This window comes from Mesoplodon mirus (assembly GCF_964341445.2).
Source record: "Mesoplodon mirus genome assembly, chromosome: 10".
Lineage (NCBI taxonomy): Eukaryota > Metazoa > Chordata > Mammalia > Artiodactyla > Ziphiidae > Mesoplodon > Mesoplodon mirus.
Window position 1 is genome coordinate 19208634 of NC_138986.1, and position 27583 is coordinate 19236216.

A 27583-nucleotide genomic window follows, 5' to 3' on the forward strand; every position below is an offset into this window, starting at 1 on the left:
GCCTTAAGAATAAATGGCAGGGAAGGGCAAGGCAAGGATCAATTAGGAGGTTTTGCCATAACCCAAGTGAGAGATGATGTTGGCTTGGAGTAGGATGGTAGCAGCAAGAAAGGCATTAAGCTGTCAAAGTCTGGATATGTTTTGATTGTAGCACCAACAACATTTCCTTCTATGTTGGATGTGAAGTGTAAGAGAAAAGAGGAGTCATGGGAGGCAAAGGAGTACAAACCTCCATTCAGGAATTTCTATTTTTTTTCTTAACTAAATGTCTCTTGCTGCAATCTACACCATGATTTACTTATCTTCACCTCTGTGAAAAGAGGTCCATCACCATCTACACAATGCCCTCTTGTGAATCTGGCAGCATCCAGAATCATACCACATATTCTGAAAGAAACTAAACAATGGCTCCTGACCTCAAAGGATTTTATCATTTGGTAAATTAAACCTCCTTTAAATAGGAAAGAGATATATTTGACAGCATTACAAACGTAGCTAGAAGTTGCAGCTTGGTGTTAAACTGGAACCCTTCTGGACACGTCTGCTGAAATTAGGGAACCAAGCTCACCAAATGTCCATTGGCATGAGGAACAGAGGAGTGCTTGGGTTAGAATTCATCCCACAGGAAGTAGGAGAATCAAGCATCTGAAGGAAAAGCTGATACGAGGTACACTGTAGTGTTACTACTTGTCTTTATTGCCAGCTCAGTGCCCCCTGGATTCATATCTTTACCAGGGAAGGGAGAGAGCTGTGAAAAAAGAATGAAAAAAGGGCTGTTTTCCACAAAATCCTCTAAGATATGAGAGTAAAAGCCAATATCATTTTTATAGACCCACATGGAATATAGCCCAGAAAGTCAGAGAAGCACTGCGTGGCATAGCTTTGATATCTCCAGGGCTCCGTGCTTTATTGGCACAGGGAGCAGCGTCCTCAGGAGCACAGGTGTTTGTTGTGATGATAGTATCTCTAGGATACATCAGTAGAACCCAGAAGATATGAGGTAGAGAAAGAGAGGAGTAAAGGAAGTGATACCACCACAAACAAGCACATGTGAGACTCAGAAATACCTGGAGGGACTCAGCTGCGTTATTAGCAGGTAAGCAAGAGCCAGAGAGATAAGTTTACATTATTATTCTTGACCTGTTTTTAAATAATGATAATAGAATGAGTTCTTTACACTCCAATTACTCACTGCAGTATTTTGTATAAATATATTTCACAATTAGGCAGTCTTTATATCCCAAAGCTCACATATTTGCTACATCTGTTCAAGATTTCCAGAATCTAGGTAGCTAGCCTCTCTTTGGGGATATTAAACAGAAGGAAACCTGCAAAACAGACTTTTCTTCTTTTGAAAATGGTAAACATGAGATTTTTTTTTTAAAACAAGCACCCTTCATAAAAGCAGTCATTTTTACAAAATCAATTAAAAGATTGAATATCTATATGCCACCTGTCCTGAGGCGTATATTAAGAACCTTATTCCATGTAACACTTCAACAATGCTGCTTACATCCTTTTTCACTCATGAAGGAAGTAACATTCCTTCTTTAAATACTCTTTCTTTAGAGGTGCTTTCTTAAATGGCCTCACACAACTGCATCATGTTGAAGAAGCCAAAAAGACATTTTATGGCAGTGTGCCAATTTCACCCAAATTCAATAATTTTCTTAATCTTGAATTATACTTTGACCTTGACTTCATACTTCCTCATGCCTAGAGATCATTCCTCTCTTTCTTTATTCATTTAGCTGTATTTCTACCCTACCTTCTACTCAAAAGTTTTTGATAGGTCCTGTACCTCTAGTTCCAGATGAAGGTGAGATTAATTTTATTAGCATTGCAGTCATTATCACAAGTGCAATGTCAGAAGGGAAAGGTCCAGGGAGGATATCCACACCACCACTGCCCAGTTTCCTAGAGAAAAGGGTCACTGGTTAAGGTACTTCAAAATGTGAAAAAATATTGTACTCTAGCCAAAAGAGAAGATGGAGAAGAAAAAGAGATCTGGAAGATGAGCGTGACAGAGTCAGAGATCAGTGGAAGCTTTCGTTCAAGTAAACTTAGTAGGTTCCTTGGAAAAATTGATCAGTTCCTTTATGTAGTATTAGAAGATGGTAAACCAAACAAGATACCCATTAGGTCAAAAACCCTATGAAAAATACGATGATACTGAAAATCTCCATTCCAGCACAAGTACATATGATTTAGAAAGAACATAGACTTTGGAACCCACGACCTGCAATTCCAGAAATTACATGCTGAAAACATCACTATTAGCCATCCCATAAGTGTAAGATATTATATTATCAAGTTCCAGAGTTCAGCGGCATGTCTTCCCCTGCACTCAACTAGCCCTTTAAATTTCAGATCTTAATGTGTATTTCCATCTTCACTACTACTTTCCATCCACCAACACCTCATTAAGATATCTATGCTTAGGAATATGAAGAGAAAAGCATTCGTGTGGTTTTGGGAGGAGGAGGGGTGGAAGGGGGGAAGCAAATGAAAAGAATAATTTGCCAGGACAAAACATTCTAGCAAAAACTTCCCACCTTTTTCTGAAATAGTCTCATCATCTTGTCATCGACTGCTCTGCTCTTGTCTATCATGAAAATAGGAATAGCCCCACTCTCAGTGAGATCCAGAAGGAATGCACATCTCACTCGCTTTGGAATCAGGAAGTCCAGTTTTGTGAGAGCAAGTATATGTGCGCCAAAGTGTGTGTGTGAAAGAGAGGAAGAGAGAGAGAGAAAGAGAGAGATTGAGACTTACCTTCCTATGAGGGAGAACTCGCCCACGACTCCCAGGCGCCGCATGGCACTCAGGAGGCCTCTGACGGTCATGCCTTCGCAGAAGCAAACCACCACTCTGGCCTTGGGCAGCCGCTCTCGGAGCTTGCGCAGGAGTCGGTCAAAGCTCTTCTCCCCAGCATTGCTGTAGATTTTGTCTGAATGGGCGATACAGAGGCCTTCCTGGGCAGCCAGCTCTTTGAAAGCATCCATTCCACTCTCCCCGTAATTCCCTGTCCAGAAACAATCAGCAGATGTTCAAGACAACCTGGCAGCAGCAGCAGTAACAAGCTAGGAAAAGGACTCATTAGTCACAGGGAATGAAGAGGACAGACTTGCCAAATAATTTGTAAATATAACTGGGACTGAAGGAAGATCTGGATGGACTAAAGAGAATAATCAAATGTAATCAAACTATCAACTCTGTGAAAATAATGGAAAACTATATAACTAGGGTGTCCACAGTGAAACAGGTTTTGAGAAATGAGGGACGGCTGCCCTATTTTACAACCATGATTACTAGTGGTTGTTCCAGATTTTAGCAACGTGGGAGAAGTCAGAACATTGGGGTAGGAGGTCAGCCAGCACAATGAGACGTGTTCATCTGAGGGCTTGCTTCAGTTGGCTGCCAGGTTAAGAGCAGACACTCATGGTGATAGCAAGTCCTGCAACATCTCCATGAAGAGTGAGTAAGCAAAGTAAATGGAGCACCTGGCCAGACCAGAATATGCAGACAAAAACCAGCTATAAATCTCAATATCTATAAAAGTTTTAAATCTCAATATCTATAAAAGTTTCATGGACTTTGTTATGAAACTTAATAAGATTTTCCTGTATTTTTTGAAAAAAAAAGAGTTCTCGTTTCCTGTTTCATAAGATTAAATTACCAAATTAATGTTTTTGCCTCTTCAGTTAACCACCTTCAGTGGCTTAATACAGTCCAGTGAAGCCCAAATGGAAGATTTAACACATGACAAAATCCTCAGCTCTATGGATTGTGGTCACACATCATGGCTCAGACAAGAGGCACTGACTGATTATAAGGGGGAAGACTGCAGCTGGTAAGTGAATGCCTCATCTGCCTGCAGAAGAGGGCACGAGGAAGGAAATCAAATGCCGCTTACAATAATAAATGCAGGTTCAGGAATCTACAAGGTACAAAGACATCACCAACAACTCTTTCAGCAAAAGGCACTGAAAAGGCATCATAAGATGGTGTTACAAGGGGAACAACTTTATTGCTAAGGTGCCACCTTTGGACTACAATCACAGAAAAAGATTTTACTCTTTTATCAAAATACATGCAGACTAAAGGAGCAAAAATATTCTATGTATTTGAATAAGAAAATCCTTGTGTTTTAAATCTAGTAAAGGCCTTAGACATGCTCTGTGCAAACCCTTCAGGTTACAGCAAGGAAATTGGGCCAAGTGAAGTGGCTCGCCAATAGGCATGAAGCTTGTTTGTGTTAGAACTGGAACAGTCTACAAAGTAACTCTAATATAAGAACGACTTGTACTTTTATAAATCTTTATATTTTAAACATTGCATTCATAAATTTTATCTTATTTGTACTCATTATGTTGATGATAGTACTACATACAAATACTATATAAAAAAGGAAGAAAATCGCCTCTAGGAAGCTTAAAACCATGTTACTTTCATTTAGTAGCAATGACATGACTAACTCAAATGTAAATATCTAATAGAGATGCTATGGGTTAGGAATCAGAAAAAGCTGCCTAAAGAAAGTACCTGTGGTATGGAAGGTGTGGAGAAAAAGGAATCCTTGTATATTGTTGGCAGGAATGTAAATTGGCACAGCCATTATGGGAAACAATATGAAGTTCTCAAAAATTTTAAAATGGAACTATCATATGATTCAGTAATCCCTGTACTAGGTGTATATCCAAAGGAAATGTAATCAGTATCTCAAATAGCCAAGATACGGAAATAACTTAAACATCCATTGATGGGTGAATGGATAAAGAAAACGTAATAAGTGTTATATTCCATATATATATTATATACATATATATGGAATGGAATACTATACATATATATGGAATGGAATATTATCCATACAATATTATCCATAAAATATGGAATATAAGCCATAAAATGGAATATTTGTTGTAAAAATGAAGGTAAGGCCACCATTTGCAATAACATGGGTAAACCTGGAGAACATTATGCTAAGTGAAATAAGCCAGACATAGAAAAACAAATACTGTATGATATCTGTTATATGTGAAGTCTAAAAAAGTCAAGCTCATAGAGCCAGAGAGTAGAACAGTGGTTACTAGAAGTGGGAGAATGGAGAAACTGGGGAGATGTTGGCCAAAGAATGCAAAATCTCAGTTATAAGATGGGTAAGTTCTGGGGATCTAATGTACAGTATGGTGACTATACAGGTAATTATATATATAATATATATATCATATATAATAATCTACAGCTAATAATATATATTATATATTTGAAATTTGCTGAGAGTAGATCTTAAATGTTCTCAGAAAAACAGCAAAAGAGGTAACTATATGAGGTAACGGATGTGTAAATTAACTTAACTCTGGTAATCATTTCACAATGTATATATATATCAAACTACCACATTGCACACCTTAAACATACACATTTTGTTTGTCAATTATACCTCAAAAATCTGGGAAAAAAAGAAAGTGCTTTTATTATGGATCTTAAAATATAAACAGATTTTCCACAGATAGAAAGAAAACTAGAAGACATGTATTATTTGCCTGACTCCTTGGTCATGATCAAGGAATGCCAGACTTAAAATAAAACACTCAACATGGAACCTATCCTCTGTCTCCCCTCCCCTTTCCATCTGACCACCCAGACCTCCTCTTGCCTTTCCTGGTAGTGAGGAATTTATTTAGATACTTCTCTGTGTAACCCTGGAAGGAGTTTTGAATATATAAACAACTGACATAATAAAACCCTTAAAAGTACTATTAAATGTTAACACTCAGGGCTGGTGGTGAGCTGCATATTTTTATTCAATTATCAAATAGATTATCAAGCTCTCAACTTGGAAAAAAATCCCTAGGCTCTGCTCTTTAAAGAGTTGCCCAGAATTATTGGACATTGACTTTGCCTTCAATTTGATGAATATTTGCTATGCCTCTGGCACTGTGCTAAATACCTAGGCACTTCATTTTTTCATTATAACTCCATATAGAAGTTATAACTCTCTGATGGGGATGTGGAAGCTCTAAGAGGTTATGTAACTTGCCTAAGATCAAACAGTGATGAATATAGGATTCAACATCTAACTCAGAAGTTCCTGTTCATAACCACCATTTTATACTGCCTCCTACATGGACTTATAATACAACTATGAAGGCATGACACAAGCACACAAAATACAGCAACAATACTAAGCTGTATATGCTACATGGGAAATGAAAAATACCATAATACTAAATTTCAGAATGAGAGAGCAAGGATGATCAGAGAATAACTCTTGGGAAAAGAAGGAATGAAAATGAGTTCTTGAAGAATGTAAGCAAAGGATTGGCTTTCAGGGTAAATGGAAGTGAATGAGAATCCACAAAAGGTATTTTTAGAGGCAATGACTAGAGAAGTTCCATTGGAGCAGAAGGTTCATGGTTTGTAGAATGCCATTCTGTATAGCAAATCTCTAGTGAAGTATCTGGCATACCACTACAGGATTGCAACATGGAAATGTGCTATACGCTGCTGCGTTGTAACAGATTTTATAACAGACTTTATCACTGTTATGATGTTGCCTAAAACCTAGAGAGCAAGAGAGAGATGTAAGAGTGGCATCTGACAAAGCCCATAAAATATAAAATTGAAATATATTGAAACATATGAGAAAAAGATTTACAGAGGGTAAATCAAGATATTCTATAAAACAAGCTTTTAAACAGAACTTATGGGGAGATTAATGAGAGAAAACATGGGGTTTACAAAGAAATCCCTATAGTTTGAATAATAAAAGTATTTAAACATAATAGAAGTGGACATTGTACAAGGGCAAAGTTAATAAAGGTACTGAAAATAGAAGTAAAAATTAGAACTATCTCAAGAAGAAAAGACAATGGCTAAAACTCAATTTTCTAAGCTACATATGATTTTTTGAAGAAGTTAGATATGATTATCAGACCATATTAACAGATACTCATTCATAAAAGATTGATTTGTAGTGATTTGGTAGGTAAGTTACACTGAGCAAACAAGCTATGAAATAAAATTGTCTTGCATTTCATAATCACCTGTACAAACTGTCATCATAGCAAAAAGGAGGCACTTAAGGCTAATCTTTATATTGATTGTTTTTTCTTCTACTCTTAAAATGTTGAAGATATATTTAAGAAACAATCTGAACTCCATTTGGTGGCTAAAATAACACTTCATCCATTATGTTGAATGAAGTCCAAATCCTGTTATTGCATCTTCATAAATTATCTTGGTAAAACAACAGCATTCAACATATCTCATCCCTACGTATGTACACCTCAGTTATATGAGGGGAAACATTTATACAGGGAAAATAGGTAGATACTTCTTCACTTTCCTTAAAGAAGGAACAGCATTACTTTCAAAGATTCACTAGTCTTATGCTCTAGACTCCCTTAATCTCTGCCTTATTTCATGCTTATATCCCTTTATTGGTATTCTTTGGTAGTCTTAGGCTTCCTGGATGATAATATACCCCTTGCGTTATGGGCCAGTCCCTATCCGAGGTCCTGAAAACTGATCATTCTGCCTCCTGGGACATCTTGGACAAATAAGATAATATCCCATTTTTGAAAGAACTATGTTGATGGAAATTGATTTCACAGCACCTTCTGGAAATCTACTGCCAATATTCAACAATCATCACTATCAAGAAATTCTTCTCTTTGATCTAAATCCTGTACAACAAAATGTAAATTCATATCCTCTTCACTCTCAGTGGAGGCAGGTATCAGTTTCTTTGAATTCTTTCTTTCTTTTTTTTTAAAAAAGTCTTTCTGGAAGCCACAGTTCAGCTTTCTCTCCTCCCAGGGAAACAACTCCTATTATTTTAACCTTTCCTGGCAACCTTTTAATTTGTTTGGTTCTCCCACTTAATACGTAGAAAGTGTTATGTTTCCCTGCTTCCATCCACACACCTGCAGTCAGCATTATGGGTCTGGTCAGTCAGAGGTGAATGAGTCATCACCTGCCTTAGAAGCACATAAGGGATTTTATATGCAAGGTCAGTGAAGGAACTGCTTGACACAAGGTGATCAGAGAAAACAGAAGAGAATCCTTTTTATCAGAAATTTCACAACCTCACCTTTAATTACCCCAGTTTGGGCAGGTAGAGTTATAGCATCCAAGTGGAAGAAGGAGATTTACCAAAAGGTGACTGTCATCTCTATGCAATAGGACTGATTAATCTTTGTCCTTTTGCCCCATCATGTTTTCAGGTATGCCTTATAGCTGAGTAAATAAGAGGATGAGCCTTGGAAGAAGATCAACCTGGTTTGAATCCTGGATCCTAGATGAGGAGATAGCCTTAAAGTATTTTCTTTAGGTTTTGTGCAAATGGGGGTCATAACATACATCTTAAAGACTTGTCATGATTATTGAAGTATATGTGTTAATGAATGTAAAGTTCCTGGAACAAAGAAAAATTCAGGGGATGGTGCCTACTTTTATTCTCCATGTTTCTCTAAAGTTGTTGAATCTAAAATTGGACATAAGGCTTTATCATTGACTCAAGAGCTTTAAATTCCTTTATTTCTGTGTTTCTATTTATAAAACCCAAGCTTGTGACTGTTTCTTTAACTGAAGTGTTCAGCTCTCCATTCATGGTCACCTTGTTCCCAAGTTATTCCTAGATCACTTTTTCTGTCATACTTGCCCAAAGCAATTCCTTCTCCATTTTATTTTTGGACTATTGGTGTTTACACAATGCATTCAGAAGTCTGTGTTTGTCTATTTTGAGTCTCTTGTCACTGAGTCTTCTTTAAGTTTCAGCCACTGTATCTATTTTAGAGCTTTATGCAATAACCCAGCTTGTTGTTTCTCTAACTCAAGTTCTTTATGATATGGAGAAAGAAGTTAAGAGAAGACAAAATGTAAGTGGTATAAAAATACAAAAGGACATCATCCTTCTTGCAGAAAAGTGGCATTTTCCATTTCAGTTTTCACATGGAGAAAACAGGTTCACAGAAGCAGCCCCTATCATACCTGTCCACTATCCCTGCCTATGTGATACTGAATATACAATCACAACTGGGAAAATTGTATCTAGTAACAAGTTCAGAAAAAGTAACCCCAACACACACACACAATAGTTTCCTTTTTAGATAATACCTAGTGTTGGCAAAAGTTCATGGAAATGAGCACTCATATACTGTTAATGGTAGTAGAAACTGTTCCACCTTTTTGGTGGAAAATTTGTAGTAACAATGTTTTAAATTACATTCATATTTTTTAACTCAGAAATTTAGTTTGAAGAAAATAATTTCATTGTCCATCAAGTTCCAGTTACAAGGAACTCCAGCACAGCACACATTGGAAAATATAACAGAAACCAAAAAAAAAAAAAAAAAAAAAAAGAAAAAAAACTATTCTCTACAATAGGAGATGTTTAAATAATTATAATGGAATGGAATAAAGAATATATGCAACCATTTTCTAGGATGATGTAAAGTTGTACTCAACGTAAAAGGAAAGCCATATTGTTAAGTACAAGAAAGTTTAAAATAGTGTGTAAAATATAAAGCCAATTTTTAATATATATGTATATATATAAAGTTTGAAGAATATGCAAGAAAATATTAACAGTTTTTTCAGAATTATATATAATTATGTTTTTATATTTTATTATCTTTGTTTTCTAATTTAACTAAATAATCATGTATTATGTTGTTAATAAAAATCTTTGAAATAAAAATACATAGGGTATAGTTTTTATCTGACTATCATGCCAAGCATAGCTATTATGGGGTATTCAGGAAACTTTGCCAGAAGGGAAATGAACCTCTCACAAGAACAATGTAACAATTTTTCTTCCTATAAGAAATAAGAAATACCAGTGTTATAGTCACTTAGTGGGGCATGCAGGATCTTAGTTTCCCGACCAGGGACTGAACCTGTAACCCCTGCAGTGGAAGCATGGATTCTTAACCATTAGACCACCAGGGAATTCCCTATAGTTACTGTTCTTCAACAAAGTTGACCATAAACCATGTGCCATTTCCTGTGATACATACCTATTTGGATTGAGAGAGTCTGTTTAAAATATACAGATTTCCTGTTTGAAATTCCAAAATCTGATATGAGTACCCTTAATTTATTAAAGAAGTAGTTAGTCTCCACTTTTTTTTCTTTAAGAGTCAGTGAGATTTGAACAGCAATAAGACCAGTATGATATACCAAGGTAATAAATGCTGTTTATTACTTCTTTTTGAAAAAAGTCAATGAGATTTAGTCTGGGAGGTGTAAATTTCAATTCTACTGAGTTTCTGCCCTAAGAAAAGATATAAAAGGCTCAGAACACCCTCTCTGATTTAAATTCCTTACAAGGTCTGGGCTGAAGGCCTGGTCATCTCTTCTCCATGATAAGGAAGCACTTCAGGTTGAGGCCAGGATGATTGGCCCACTGAAGTCTCTCCCTTTGAGTAAAAGGTTAGAAGCAGTGTGAAATATGTCTAAGTATCATTTGGACATTATTTCTAATAGGGAATAAAGGTGAGTAAAATCTGATTAACCAGTTTCTGTGTCTTGGTGTCCTGAATATTCTATCTCATTGAAGGTAAAAGAAATCAAAATATAACTTGGTTGAGTGAGGGTAAACAACACTAATGTTACAGATCCTAAAGCAGTGGTATAATGTGAAAATTTATACTGATCTTATTGTTTTACAATTATCTTTGTTTAACTTCACTACAACCTTGTTGCCTCATTTTGCCATAATTTTCTCCATTTATAAAGAAAACTGAGGCCTGAGAAAATAGTAATTTACCCAAAAATTGTCAGAGCCAGAATCTGAACTCAGATGTGTCTGACCCTGAAGCCTATAGCCCTTAATTACTTACCTACAACATCCTTTATGTTTCATACTCTAGCAGTTTTCTATGCATTATCCATTCCCCCATCCTTCCTTAATAAAAAAATACCCCTTTTTGTTCAGGGTGACTGCGCATAGTCAAAAGTACCTACTCTCCCAGATTCTCTTGCAGCTAGAGATGCAGAAGTGACCCAATTCCAGACAATGAGATTTAAGCAGAAGTTGCCAGGTGAGGCTTCTGGGAAATTTTTGAAAAGGTCAGATGCCAGACATGCTTCTTAGGTCTTTTGTCCCTTCTTTCTCTACACCAGTATGTGGACCCAGGCCTAGATGTGCAGCAGCCATGTTGTCACAATGAGGGGTCAACTATGAGGATGAAGCCTTCACACGAAGGCTGGGGGAGCAGAAAACATAACAGCCCAGCTACCCAGTAGGACCACTACACTTCGTTCTAGCCCTGCACTGGCCGCCCCTGGATGTCTTCTTGAATGAGGAAGGTGAAACTCAATCTGTAAAGCCACAATTAGAATGGTTTTCTGCTACTTGCAGATGAACACATTCTTGATCCTCTATATGATATTTCACTATAAGAATTCCAGGATGAGAGCAAAAATTCTTGCCTATCTCTAACCAGCTGTGACCTTGAGTTGTTTGTCATTGTCTTCTTTTCCTCATGCTCAAAGTATGGGGTTCATACTAGATCTTTAAGCTTCCTTACAACATAAGCATTTGGTGATTCTAGAACAATATGAATCAGCACTCTTTCATAATCTAGAGCTTCATGTCAAAACATATTCCATATTCTCAGTACCCAGAGTAAGCACCTGCTTAGCAAAATTTTTTTCAACAGTTTTATCCTTCCCCAATCTGATTCTTTCACAAGTACATTACTGTAGGAGAGGAGAAAGCATTTGTTGAATAACCATTTAAAATGTATCTTGCCTGTAGGTTTATTTTTTGCCAGTACTCACTTTTAGGCATACAGTCACTAAAAAGCAGGGAACGAGACACAGTCCTGCAGAAACAACCATCATATTAGAAAACAAGGCTGCTTACAGAACAAGCTCATTAGGCGAACCCGAAGTAATAGAGAGACATACTGTCCAGCATCAGTGGACTGACATTCAGCAGGAGTCAGCTGTTCCCTTACCCCTCCATGTAGCTACTTTTAGCCACCTTTTGCTCAGTGGAATTAACCCAACCCCATTGCTAAGCCCTTGGTCTCCTCCTATTTAACCCCACCTTTGTATCTTTACATCATCAGTAAAATTTTCCACTGAACCAAGTCAAAATAGGTTTTACCTTGGGTCAAAAGGAAATTAGCCTATGAAGGAAAAATTGTCTTTAATTCAAAGGACGTGAGAGCCTCGTGCAGGAAATGTAGTGAATTAAAAGGCCCTTGGATCTGTGCCTATGAAACCTAACCAGTTCTGCCTCGGTCTAACTATGACCATGTACAAATACCTGGAGTACCCTGGGTTCCAGTTTCTTTATCTATAAAGCGAAGGGGTGGCACTGGATAATATCTGAGGGCTCTTATTATCAGGCTGTAAGGCTAGCCCCAGTTTTCTGTACCATGGTGGGAAAGGCTCATTCCATACCACTTTGCATTCTAGCGCCTTAGTTTGACATGTGTTTCACCTGGACTGAGGCTATACAGAGGACTTTTCCAGTGGCTTTGCCAATGCTCTTGAAGTAATATCATTTGTTTATAGGAGAGGTAGCATTGCAGAATGGTAAAAAGCAGGTACTCTGGAACCAGAGGGCCCTGGGCTCAAATTCTTACTCCCCAACCTATTAGCCATGGGACTTTTGTTAAGTCAGTTAACCTCACCGTGCTTTGGTTCATCTGTACAATGAAAATAATAATGGAAAGCACCTCTTAGAGTTGTTGTAAGAATTAAATGATTTAATAAATATAAATCTTAGCATATGAGAGTTTGCTATTTATTTAGCTAACATTTCTTGAGCTCTGTGTGCTAGGCACCAGAAGAAGCCATTTACAACCATTATATCCTTGTGTCCTCAGAAACCCACAACAGGGCATTTCCACATGATAAAACTGGGGTTTGGAAAGTTTGCTTATGTTCCCTCACACAGTAAATGAGAGAGAAGGAAACTCAGGCCCAGCAATTAGAGTCCAGAGCCCATAGTCCTATTTGACATGCTGTAGGGGCACCAGATGTGTGAATATGAGCCTGTAGGGATCAGTCAGCTGGTCAGGGAAACTTCAAGGAAGGGTGACAGGCTGCGTCTATGTGTGATGGTGAGCAAGGCAGAATCATTGACAGGCCAACTAAGAACATAACCAAGTAAATGTCACAGGGCATTTTATCTGCTCTTCAGGCCAGGAGGTTTGGAATAAGGTTTACAAACAATGCTGTTAAAAGTGTAAGCAAAGCACTTGGGCCGCTGTAGCTCAGGATTCCTCCTACACTGATACCTGAAATTCTACCATTTGTAACACATGATTTCTCTTTCTCCTAAAAAGAAAAATCCTCCTGGGAAAGATAACCCATTAAAACCCTGACATCCTAATTTGATTTGGTTTAGCAGATCTTTCTGAAAGCAGTGGGCAACTGGAGGCATCAAGATGCCATGGATATGAGGGGTTGTAAAGCAGAGCAGTGCACAGAAGGCAGAGTGTGTCAATTCCACAATACACTAGGTCCTGGGTTCTTTCCCACCGTTATCCTTGGACCATTTACAAACACCCTCTAGTGGTGAATAATTCCTTATGTCTATTATTTAATATCTTTACAGTACATTTTGACAAGAGGACCACCAAGAAGGAACTGGATGAACACGGAAGATGGGAACATTTAATGACAAAGTTAGGGTTAAATATTATATATAAATAAAATATAAAGGAAGAGTTCATAAAGAACCTGAGTGGAAATCATCCACTGTAATTTCCCTTCATCTATATGCGGTATACATTTCCTTATCCCTATTTATTAATACAATATATAATTCAATTATTAGTTTAAAAAAATAAGAATGTGCCAAGGTCCCGTTTCCCATTTTGGTATTAAATCATCATTTGTTTTCATCCATAAAAACTAAGAAAAGAGACATTATTTCTGAGAAACCCAATATTTGGAATCAAGTGTTTTAGATAACCTTCAGCTATGACATTGCAGTGCAGAGTGAATCCGTTGTAGGATTAGATTTCCTCTGGGCTTTCTTCCAATTCCAAGAGTTTTAAGTTGATGAACCACACAGGTATTGTTGATTTAGCTCTTCCAATGACACTCTGCAAGCTCTATGGCTGCCAAATCACAGCTCTCCAATATCTGATTCATTATAGAGAAATGAGAGCAGAAATGTAGAAACTCAAATAAGCAGTTCTCTAGTCTCCAGTTTTCTCACCATCACCAGGGGACACAGAAAAACAAGTATTACATCCTGTGAATGAACATGATCATTTTGTTGTTCAATATCTTCCAGCACTTATGTGTGTGCCGGGCAAAGCAAGGCCCTCAGGGGCAAACAAATGAATGGAAGACGGTCCATGTGCTAGATAAACCTAGGCTTTTGGAAGAGTTGTACATGCAAAGGGATGATTACAGATGGTACTGTAGTGCAGGCCAGAGGAGAGAGCATCTACAGGATCAGAAAGTAAGGGTATTAAAACAATATCTTATTCATTTGTCTGTTCCCTGGACCCACTTGAATATAGGAGTAACTAGAGGTCTTTAAAGTTTAAAAAAAAAGTAAGAGGAATAACTAAACAATAAAATGTATGACAATTCCAAATACACACATGTACATACACAGACACACACATGCATATATATATATGTGCGTGTGTATGATACATTAAAAAGCTGTCATTAATGGAAATTAATTTAGATGTATTTCTTGTGTCCATTAAAATGAAACCATTTTATTTCCTTACTCTTGCTCATGAATAATCTATCAGTTCTCTAATGTATGTTGAACTTATCCATTACCCTTACTTTAATCCAAGCCTTCACTGTCTCCTTCTCCTTATCACCTTTGTGGTCTCCCTAGGTCCACTTTTATTCCTCTTCAATCTACTCCAAACCTGGAAATCACAGTTATTTTAAATACAATGGGATCCATTTATTTACTGGTTCAGATATCTTTAGTGGTTTCCCCCCAACCCTTAGGATTTAATCCAAAAGTCTTTCATGGCCTGAAAGGTCTCACATGACCCCCAGCTTCCCTGCCAGGCTGGCCTCGCTTCTTGTCACTTTGCCAGTTCACTTTTGCAGCCACAACGGACTGCTTTTCATTTTCAAATGTGTAAAGCTCTTTCCTTGCTCAGAGGCTCCACTCATTTGCTTCCCTCTGCCTTTGCCAGACTTACTTCTATTAATCATTCAGGCTTCAGCCCCTCAGTTCTATCTCTTACTCATAGAGGTTTTCCCCAACCACCCTAGAGAAAGTGGCCCTACCTTGGCTCCCTCATCACAATGACAATAAACTCCATTTATTCCCTTCATAGCACTTATGGTGAGATATGGATAAATGTGTAATCATGTAGTTACTAGTGTGGTTATTTGCTTAATATCTGTATACTCCATTAGTGTGTGTACCTGGTGAAAGTAAGGGCTGTGTCTGTACCACCTTTGTCCAGCACAGTGCCTGTTTCAACTCAATAACTCTTGTTGGATGACTCATGAGTAACTGTTGACCAATTCAAGCAGTAAATACATGATTAGTCTGCCTGATAAATTCTTTGTCCCACTGGAATGTGATTATGTTGGATTTAAAGTACAAGAGGAATTTGGGAGGCATGTATTACTGCCCCTTTACAGCCTGTGACAGTAGGTTCTTAAGTGACAGTGTGTACTTTCTGCATTTCATTTAAAAGTTACATATATATGTAATTTTAATGAAATAAATATATAAGTATTATATATTTATTTGTATAATAGTATATATTATACATAACATTATATTATATAAAATATTGTAATTATTATATCATATAAAACACTATATATATAAAATATATTAGAACTTAGGGAACATTAGACGTTATCTAGTCTATGTCCTTCATTTTACAAGTGAGGTCCAAAAAAGTGAATAAACCTACCCAAAATCACAAAGAAAGTTAGTGCTGGTATCTTATCAAAACCCAGGGCTCCTAACTTTGGGGACACCACCCCTTTTACCACCACCCCCTCTACCACATAAAATAGAATTCTAGGTTATTATTGAGAATTATACAGACAAAAAAAGAAATATAAGTGAGAGAAAATCAGTCCTGAAATCTACTTTAATACTATCACATTCTGGGACAGTGGAGACAAATTCATTCATGAAATGTATGCCGTCCTCTCAGTCCCCAAGTCTTAATTGATTAAATAGGCACTTAAAGGAGTAGATAGTGTTTAACTTTTCTAACTTCAGAAACATATGTAATGTTCTAGTAGAATCATTATGGAGCTAACTTTCTTCCAGAGGTGAACAGCAGGTCTGGGAGAAACAGGGCTAACTAGGCTCTTCCAATTTACTATCATGAGGTTGGATAGAAAAGTGGCAAGAACTTTCATCTGAGGTCATCAGTCATTCTAGGAGTGCTAATTCCACTATAAGAAGAATTATTTAACAAAGAAAGATGAAGATCTATGATGATGATAAATTTCTGTGCATGAAATTTCCCTCTGATAATTAGAATGAACTTTAGAGAGGATCAGCCCAACAAATGCATCACTCTGCACAACATCACAGCCTGAGGTAAAACCCCTTGCTTCCTAATATTGAAAGTCTCAGAAATTAGTTGCCTCCTTTCTTAGGGTGTTCTTGTTGCAACTAATGATGATTTAATGAGAAACTAAGAATCTTTGGAGTTTTACCTTCTGGAAATACTAAATAAATTTATTATTAATAAAATAGAGTAAAACATGAGTTCACTAAAGGAGGAAATAGCTCATCACAAAGTTTTCTTTAAATCTTAGCATGGTGTTAGGCTTTCCATACCATGAAACTTTAAAGAATAATATTAAAACTTAAAAAACAGAGAGCCAAACTATGTAGTTACCTAATGCTCAACTATTCAACATTTACTTTCCCTTGGCTGTCTGACACCCTCCAAGTGTTATTCTTAAGAAATTTTATTATTTACTTTTATTGTTATTTATTTAGATTTAATACAGAAAAGTTATAACTCATTTATAAGGCATTGACTGATACAATGCCTTATAAAGCTATTTTCTTTTTTCTCAGGAAGGAAGGAAGGAAGGAGGGAAGGAGGGAGGGAGTGGGAGGAAAAACTAAACCCTAGAACCTCAGGAAACAACACTGGGGATAAAATTAAACATTTTTTAACCAATTCTCAAAATCTTGAGCCATAACAGTGCAATTTGAAGCTATATTGTGGTAAAGTTCTCCATGATTTCTAATTACACTAATCATCTTAACTATATACTGAAGCAACATCAGGCTTGAGTATTGACAACTGCCATTTCTCTTCCTATAATTACCTTGCTAAACCCAACGTATCTGACATCTTATAGTCTGACCAATAGAAATGTCTAGCTTGCCAAATGAATGCCTGTGTTCTGAGTGATTTTTTTTGTTCTGGATAGAAACAAAAAAAAATAAAAGCTCCTGACATCTTTTCCTCTAGCCTGAGGGATCTGGGTTCTGGCCAAATCATGATTTGAGCTGAAAATCCAAATTCCCCAGGAAGTTAGAAAGCCCCACCCACACAGAAATCAAGCTGGGCTCTTTCTGTTGCAGGAGAAGACTCTGTGATACTGAGATCCTCATATCGGCCACACAGGACAGTATTGAGCTAGAGTTTGCGACCTGTAACAACATGAAACTGCCATCAAAACTTGACCTTGTCTCAAACAGGGATACAGTGGCCTAGCTTAAGTAAGAACTGAGTTTGCGATTCATCTCAAGGTAAACCAGAGGCCACAAATCCTTGCCATCTTCCCAAGTTATTCTGTGTTCAGTGAACTACAGAAATGCCTCCAAGGGAGGTTCTGGCTTTGTCCTACCCATAAACTATTCTCAGTAGCCTTCATGTAGGACAGATGCAGAGTAGTGTTTCATAGAATAATTGAAATTGATTTCCTGCCACAAACACACTCACATGCACACACAAACACACACACACACAGGGGCATTCTTTGTCTTGTTTAATGAAACAAGTACACTTTAAGAAGAAAGGTATATATCCCTGCTAACTTAATATCTCTGCTAACTTATCTTAAATCTCTGCTAGTTTGAAATAAGTCACTATTTCTGGAGGCTGCTTCCTATGCAACGCAAGCTCTAGGAACATGGGGAGTGTTATATTCTGTTTTCCTTCCTGTACTACCCACATATTGCCATTTTACTAAATATTAATAGATGGCAAAATAATATAATGAAAATACCCAAATATTTAACCTCCAAAATAAAATAAAAAGTCACCCCAAGTCTGTCATTCTTTAGGATTGTATAAACTGTAAAAAATGTTACATTTTTGAGAACATCAGAGGAAAAAATACTCTACATCAGTATTTATTCTCAAAAGTCACTAAGTTTCTAAAGGCCACAACTAAAGACTTTATGAATACATTAAGGAGTTGGACCATATAATACATAAGACTTCTCATAGTTTTAACATCCTCTGACTCCACAATGAAAATACAGGGCATGGCCAAAGATGTTGGGTGAGGGAATGAAATGATCAGAGAGTATAAAAGAAAAGAAAACTCTCAGAAGCTTTACCTTCTGGAAACATCAAATAACTCCATTATTAATAGTTTTTATTAAAGTAATTTTGCAACCTATGCAGACACACATTCACTGTACTAAATCTGAAATATTAATATTTCTGAAAATTTCCCAAAGTTTTTCCTCAAAAAGACCTAAATTTGCATAGCAAATTCATAATTCACAAAGCTCTATCATGTATGTGACCTTGTTTAATCCTGAAAACAGTTCTGCTCTAAGGACCTGGGTTCCAATATTGACTCCACTCCTCATCAGCTGAATTCTTGGTGATCTTAGACTCAACTGTGCCTCATTTTCCTCATCTGTAAAATAGAGGCAGTAACATTACCTACCTAAGAGTGTTATGGTGAGAAATTAAATGGCGTAATATATGTATGTCAATCACTTAGCCCTTGGTGCATATTAAGTGTTCAATAAAAATGTGTTATTATTATCCTCGTGGAAGACTGTATTTTCCAAAGATGGTGACACCAATATATCCCATCCATGTGTTCTTACAATGTGACATTGTCACTTCTGCATTGAGAAATGGAGTCTGTGTTCCCTCTCCTGAACTCAACCTGCATGACCTCTGAATCTAAGTCATGTATGTGATAGAGCTTTACCCAGCCATCTGGGGATACTTGCCCTTGGAAACCAGCTACCACACCATGAGAGAGCCAAGCAGCCACATGGAGAGAGAGTGTGTAAGTACTCCAGCCACAGCCCGAGGTCTCAGCACACAGCCAGCATCAACCGACAGACAGGTGAGTGAGTGAGATTACAGATCATTCCAGCCCCCCAGCCTCTGAGCCACTCCAGCTGATGCCAAGTAGAGCAGAGACAAGCTGTCCCCAGTGAGCCCCACCCAATTGCAGATTCATGAACTAAAGTAATTTTATTATTTTAAGCCACTAAATTTTAGGAAACTGAATTTTGCCTAAGATTACACAGATATTAAGAGGTAGCAAGTGAACTCAGAGGCAGATTTTCCGATTCCAAATCACATTGTCTTTTCACAATTTCAAATTCAGAAAGTTGTCCTAAGCAAGAACGTCATGAGTATATGCCTGGCTCATTGTCACATTGTAAGCTGACCTCATCCCATCTCCGATCATTTGAACCCAGGTGACCTTCCACCCACCACATCTAAGAAGCAAACACCACCATGGGCAACGGCACCTATATCCACCTTGTTCTGCCTTTCCCATTATTTTCTTGGCTCCTGAGTTAGGAATTTCTGTTTCTGCTCTGATCTTCTCCTCATCTGGCTACCAGCTTAGACTGCCTTTCCTGACTTCTGAACCTGGACTAACCATGCAACAATAATATTCCACCTATTAGGCTATCACCTGAAGTTTCAGGTACATACAAGCCCCTCTGTTAGTACTGACCTGCTGAACCTTTAATATATCCCTAAACTCTCCCCACCATCTCTTTCCATGGAATTAAGTAACTATAAATCCACACTTAGTAACATAATGTTGTAAAATGTAACTATGCTTCTCAAATGAAAACTAATGTTAACTTCTGAGCCAAGGAAATTTTAATATGAAGCTTTATTTTTTAATTTTTTTCAAAGAATCAGATTTTAGTTTTATTGGTTTTTTGTCTGTTTGTTTGTTTTTAACATCTTTATTTTACAATGGTGTGTTAGTTTCTGCCTTATAACAAAGTGAATCAGCTATACATATACATACATTCCCATATCTCTTCCCTCTTGCATCTCCCTCCCTCGCACCCTCCTTATCCCACCCCTCTAGATGGTCACAGAGCACCTAGCTGCTCTCCCTGTGCTATGCAGCTGCCTCCCACTAGGTATCTGTTTTACGTTTGGTAGCGTATATATGTCCTTTAAGCTTCAGGGCTGCTCACTTACATAGGCTCCTTCCAAGACTCTGGGAGGGGCTGTAACAATGTACTTATGGACTTTTTTCAATTAAATTTGCTAAGTACAATATATTTTCAACAACCTTGAATCTTCCCTTACTCCTGAGAGTGGCTTAGTCAAAATGGAGCACACACCAGAGCTGTTAACTTCTATTTCTACATAGGAGTGGTTTTTGCATTAACTTAAAATCTTAAAACACTTTGAAAACAGCAAAGTTAAAACAGCTTATTCATAGTAAGTTTAGAACTTTCTTCAATAGTAAAGTTTATTGGAGCTTCTCAAATTAAGGAATAAAATCAGAATTTCAGTAACCAAACACACAGGGGAATCTTTCCCTTACCCCCCAATAATTACAAATTCAAGTGATATGCTACAACTAATGATATATTTAAAACATGCCAGTATTTGAAAACTCTTCGGTAATAGATCAGTTTGAGTTGAGATCATTGTTTAGTTTCAGAGACTATTTTGATGCTTTGCTTCAGTCATTTTAGAAAATGAGCTTGTCTCCAATTTAAACTGATAAAATTGATAATTTTTAAAGGTTAAACTATATACACAGTATGTTTTAAAATATGTGTATATTTGTGTACAAACATCTATATGCCAAAAAGATATAGTAAAGCAATATATCAAAAAGTTAGCAGTAAATATCTCTTGGTGGTGAGATTATGGTTGATTTTTCTTTCCTTTATTTTAGAAATGTTTTGTAGTAACTGTGGACTATGCTTATAATCAGAAATAAAAGATAAAAATTCATTGTTAAGAATCCCTTTTTTTTTCAAGTGTTGGTCCAAATAAAATCATATTTGCATTTAGTTCAGGCTTCATTAATTCAGTTTATTCACAATTTGGGTCAACTTTTGGCCCCTCTGTTATAAGAAGCCTCCCTAAGGATCTACATAAAAATATTAAGTAGAGGGCTTCCCTGGTGGCACAGTGTTTGAGAGTCCACCTGCCGATGCAGGGGACAGGGGTTTGTGCCCTGTTCCAGGAAGATCCCACATGCCGCGGAGCGGCTGGGCCCATGAGCCATGGCCGCTGAGCCTGTGCATCCGGAGCCTGTGCGTCCGGAGCCTGTGCTCCGCAATGGGAGAGGCCACAACAGTGGGAGGCCCGCATACCGCAAAAAAAAAAAAAAAAATTAAGTAGAAACTTTTTGAAAGTGAAAATTATTTTTCTCTCATTTATGGCTATAAGTAGAAATGGGTAGGAATATGTCACTTCAAAAATTTTTTAAAAAGCAGATTAAAAACAAAAGTGATTATAAAACAATCTGAAGTTTAAGAAGCTAAGACAAATACTCTCATCAGTTGAATTAAATCACGAATTCATTTTCACTTAATGTTTTGACTTCCATTGCTTTTAAACATTTTCAAAATAGGGTGCTTCCTTCAAGAACTAGGTGATAAAATGAAGGAGTAATTCAACACTAATTAGGAGTCTGAATAAGTGAAATGGAAAAAATCTGGGAACATATGCAAGTATGATAAGCATTTGCATAAAAAACAACTCAGAATAAGAAAAGAGGAAAAAAAATAGAAGAGCTTAGTGGCTTAAAGAAGCTATTAAAGGTGATAAAGACATAATTATTATCTTAGCCTCAGATATACTTAGAATATTGACCTAAACTCCCAATTTATAAATTACACCTTCGGTCTAAGAATAAAGTGATGACAGCTAGAAAGAAAAAAAAATAGTGAGAGGAGAGGAAGAGGAAAGAAGGAAGGAGGGAAGGAAGGAAGAAAGGAAGGGGAAGGGAAGGGAGGGAAGGGAAGGGAGAAGAGGGGAAATTATCCTTATAATCTAAGTATCAGCTATACTACAATGAAGGGTTTGCAAATGGCCAAAAATAGCCAGAACATAGAGAAAATATAGTCTCATATAATAACTGAACTAAGATGCAGACAGTATTCTCTGTGCATATTTAATTGTCCCAACTGAAATAATATCAGTTAAAAATAAAGTGAAATTAACTTTTCAGAGATGGGAATGGTAAAGATATATTTTTATCTAATTCTAGACTCTATGAATTTGCAAGTGGCAGTTACCAAAGGTAAGTTAGAGAAGAAATATAAAATGTAGTCTGGATCATTCTTAAAGCTCAAAGCTATTTGGAGTGACTGTAAATTACACCAAGTTAAAATATTTTAAAGAATTCTTTTGTCAATTAAATGATGTCATTAGCATTAGATAATTAAAGTAAGTTTACTCACACCATTCATAGATAATTTTCTCTTTTTGTTTAAATGATGAACTGGAATTTTTTAAATTTCCTTATTTTGAGAATCCTAAGCAATTTTTCTTTCCTCAGAGCTCTGCAGCCATTAATGCAAACTGAAGAAATACATTGGACTAGATTCTCTAAATTATAAATGACCACAGATGACTAGTTTAAAAGATAAGGTGCTTTTTAAAATTAGGAGGGGACCAAAATGCCCTCAGTTTCATCCCTATTCATGAATATTATCATTGAACCATTGTTGATTTTTTAAAAGAAATATTTAGTATAGTATGACGAATCCTTATGCCACAGAAATAAGCATAGCTGATACTTAAAACATGGAAATAATTGCTGCCAACATATGATATAGAAATAAATGTAGATAAATATATACACATTTACTAATGTATTATAGTAATCACTGTCTCAAAAGGGATACGCAAAATTGTCAATAAAATAATATATCTGGAGAAATTAAATATTTAGTTCATTTAGAGACAATCTCTTCCAAAATCAATACAAACATTTAAGGTCTTCTTTGAAATCTATAATAAGGAAAATATTATGTTTATCAGTAGTCTTGAACCAAATTACAACGTCATAAAACTTAGTATTTTAAGTTATGCTATGAAGTCTCCAGTGTTCTATATTTAAATCAATTTGTCCTTTTAAAAAAATACAGCTTTGGAAAGCATCATGTTGATTAAAATCACTTACTATTTCAAATTCCTCAGGTATTTTTTAATCTGTAAAATAGGAAAATAACATTGAATTTCTATAAAGAAATAGAAAAATGTGTACAAATCATGTGGTATAGTACCTGGCACTTAATATTTCTGAAACAGTCAAAGCTTAAACTGAAAGAAAAATTATGAGTTTTGTAACATAGACTATGCTGATTCCTGAAAAATTTCTGAAAAATTTCAGAAGAAATTTTTTTGCTATTATTAAAAACTGTTTTTCTGCTTTATGATGGATATCTGAGCATATGTATTAATCTTTCTTACTTCCCATAATGTCACTGAAATAACAGAAGAGATATAAAAATAAGAATGAATCCATGGTAGCACTAGGAACCTGGGAAGGGTGCCAGCAGCAGACCAGAATAGTGGGGAATTTCTAGAAGATATAGGCAGACGGGATCAGATTGATAGTAAAATCTGATAGAGCTGAACCTGTAGCACTGAAAATGCAGAAGAGAACAGTACTAAAGAAGTGTGTTCTTTCTTTTCAGAATCCAAGAAGAACACCAAGATCAAAGACAGCAGGGACTGGAAGCACAACTGGGTAGTAGAACGGTGAGCTCCAGTTGGATGGAAAGCTGAACTGCTGATTGTATCATGACCCTCTGACTAAAGCCTCAAGAAAAGCTCTTTAAATAAAATAAAGGATCTGCCATAAGAAACTTCCAGAAGTTATTGGAGAAAAGAAGAGTATCTCAGTGGTACTCCAGGTAACTTCTGGTTTCCTTAATAGATGTATGGCAGCCCATACATCTATTAAGCAAACTTTCTGGGTAATCTAGCAGAAATATCTTTCTGGTCACAACCATGTACCCTGTCTCTACACAAAACTCCTCCATAAATTCATTCAAAGAAGAAAGTATTCACTAAATTTAAATTCACTCAGGGAAGGAATTATTTTACTCACTTTTGTAGGGGAAACCATCTCTAGCTATCATTACTTACCAACCTCAGCCCTCAATTATAAATACGAATACCACAGAAAAGCCAACAGTGTCAAAACAGGTATATAACAACCAAGGAACTAATATCTGAGGAAAAAAAGCTCATATAAGAAATAGCAGATATCTATAAAATAAATAGAATTCTTAGAGATTTGAAAAGATGTTACATACACAAAAAAATAATGAATCTATCAATACTATAGAAAGGAAGCAATTGGATATGTTTATGACTTGATGGTGGTGATGGTTTCACAGATATACACTTAACACCAAACTCATCAAGTTGTATACATTAAATATGCATAGCTTTTTGTATATCAATCATACCTCAGTAAAGTGTTTTTTAATGAAAACTAAGATTATATAAATGAAAAATTCAAATAAAATATCAGAATGATATAGGCTTAAAGCTGAAATAGTGAAATAAAAGATTGTGCTGAGAAAATCTCCAGTGTTCAATGCAACAGGACAAAGAGATGAGAATTATAAGAGAAAGACAGGCAGAGAATAAATCCAGGAGACCTAACATCTACCTAATAAGAAGAAAGAAGTAAGAAGTAGAAAATAATAAAAGAAAATTTACTAGAGCTGATGAAGTACTAGCATCTTCAGATAGCAGGGCTTGATGAATTTTTTACAGAAATGTTGTGGTGTGGATGAAGTAAGTTGTGAAGTATAATCTAGATACCACCTAAAAAAATTGCAAGTGCCAAAATAAGGAGGAAAGCCTGATATCTTACCAAGGAAGCAAAAATATTTGCAAAAGAACTGAGATCAGACTGGCATCAGAATTATTATGTTACCTACAAAATAAGAGTCTAGCTGAAGGAAGAACAATATCTACAAGTTGCTGGTAGAAAAAGATTTTGATCTAAATAATAATTCAAGTAAAAAAGTAAAGACATCTGAGATACATAAAGACATAAAATTTGCTACCCATGTAATTTTTTCTAAAAAAAGTTCATGATGCATTATATTAAAATTAAAAATGAATTCAAGAAAAAGAAAATATAGAATGTAAGTAACAGTGGTAAAGAATTGAGTAAAATGTATAAAAAGCTGCATAAATCATTATTAATAAGTAATTCATTTTAATAGTGTATATATATTAATATATATTATATAACATATATAACATATATTTTAATATAATATATATTTTATATATGTGTATATGTGTACATATATAACATATATTTTAATATAATATATATTTTATATATGTGTATATGTGTACATATATATATATATATATATATATATATAGAGAGAGAGAGAGAGAGAGAGAGAGAGAGAGTTTGCTTAAAAATGACACCCAAGAGCTTAAATTCTTAATTATTTTTTTGGCTGCACCACGTGGTTTGTGAGATCCTAATTCCCTGACCAGGGATTGAACCCACGCTCCTTGCATTGGAAGTGTGGAGTCTTAACCACTGGACTGCCGGGGAAGTCCCTTAAATTCTTAATTTTTAACAAAATCCTGGAGTGGGGAAAGAAAAAGGAAAATGAATGTTCTCAGTCTCTTTGAGGGGAAGGGAAGTGAGGTATGGAGGCTATAGAGTTTTTTATTGAAGCATGGTTGATTTACAATATTGTGTTAGTTTCAGGCATACAGCAAAGTGATTCAGTTATATCGTTTTTTCAAATTATTTTCCATTACAGTTTATTACAAGATATTGAATATAGTTCCCTGTATCATACAGTAAATCCTTGTTGCTTATCTACTTTATGTATAGTAGTTAGTATCTGTTAATTTCATACTCCTATTTTATCCTTCCCCTTCTTCCTATCCCCTTTGGTAACCATTAATTTGTTTTTTTATGTCTCTGAGTCTGTTTCTGTTTTGTATAAAGATTCATTTGTATTATTTTTTAGATTCCACATATAAGTGATATCACATAATATTTGTCTTTCTCTGTCTGACTTACTTCACTTAGTATGATATTCCTTAGGTACTGCAAATGTTAATGATTCATTCTTTTTCATGGCTGAGTAATATCCCATTGTGTGTGTGTGTGTGTATCATATCTTCTTAAAACAATCAACTGTTGATGGAAAATTGTGCTGTTTCCGTGTCTTCACTATTGTAAATAATGCTGTTATGAACACTGGGGTGCGTGTATCTTTTCAAAGTAAAGTTTTCATCTTTTCTGGATATATGCCCAGGAGTGGCATTGCTGGATTATATAGTAGCTTTAGCTTTAGCTTTTTAAAGGAACCTCCCTACTGTTTTCCATAGTGGCTGCACCAGTTTACATTACCACCAACAGTGTAGGAGGGTTCACTTTTCTCCACACCCTCTCCAGCATTTGTTATTTGTAGACTTTTTGATGATAGTCATTCTGACAGGTGTGAGGTGATACCTCATTGTGGTTTTGATTTGCATTTCTCTAATAATTAGCGATATTGAGCATCTTTTCATGTGCCTGTTGGCCATCTGTATGTCTTCTTTGGAGAAATGTCTATTTAGGTCTTACGCTGATTTTTCTTATTGGGTTGGAGGCTATAGATATTGTTTTGAAATTGACAGGAAAACATAAGATAAATATGTTTATATAAATATATTCATTAGTGGAACTGAAATAAAAGAATATCAAGACAGTTCTTGACTAGAGAATAAATGCAATGTAATCAATCTGACCAAAAACATTAAAAAAGAAAATAAACAAGAAAATAATAAGAAATCATAAAATAATATGGTAGAAGAACTACATAATATAAAAGTAATCACAATAAAAATATGTAAATTAGATGTTATTAAAACAGAAACTTTCAGATTGGACCAACAAACATCCAAATATATGCAAGATACAAAAATAAATAAATAAAATGTCACAGAAAGGTGAGAAATGAATAGATGTACCCACAAGACATATATATCAACAACAATAATTTTAAAAGGAATAACAGCAATATATTAATAGCAAAGTAGGTTTATAGTAAAAAGCTTTATATGAATATGAAAGAGGATATAAAAAACATAATTTTTATCCAAATCAAATGTCAAAATATTAATAGATAAGCATCCACCACAAAAGTCTAGGGAAAAAAATAGAGCAAAATGAAACCAAGGAATTTTGAAAAAGAACAAAAGAACAGAAAATTAATAAAATAGATGATATACCAAAATAAGCACAACAAAAACAAAACCAATGGCAGACTTTTAAAAAAATAGAAAAAATGGACCAATCTCTTCCAGATGTGATCAAGGAAAAAAGCAAAGAAAGAAAATAAAAGCACAAGTGAACCACACTGGTTCATCAAAGTGAG

General features: G+C 35.8%; 1 protein-coding gene across 2 annotated transcripts in view; it reads right to left on the reverse strand.

Moving 5' to 3' along the window:
- GRM1 (glutamate metabotropic receptor 1) overlaps nucleotides 1-27583 on the reverse strand; it is a gene marked incomplete at both ends in the record, with an annotated part of 356568 nt that overhangs the window by 245128 nt on the left and 83857 nt on the right. For both annotated transcript variants that reach the window (XM_082633883.1, XM_082633884.1), the window contains one exon: nucleotides 2776-3025. In XM_082633883.1, the coding sequence (XP_082490009.1) occupies nucleotides 2776-3025 (250 nt within the window). The remainder of the gene's footprint in view (nucleotides 1-2775; nucleotides 3026-27583) is intronic.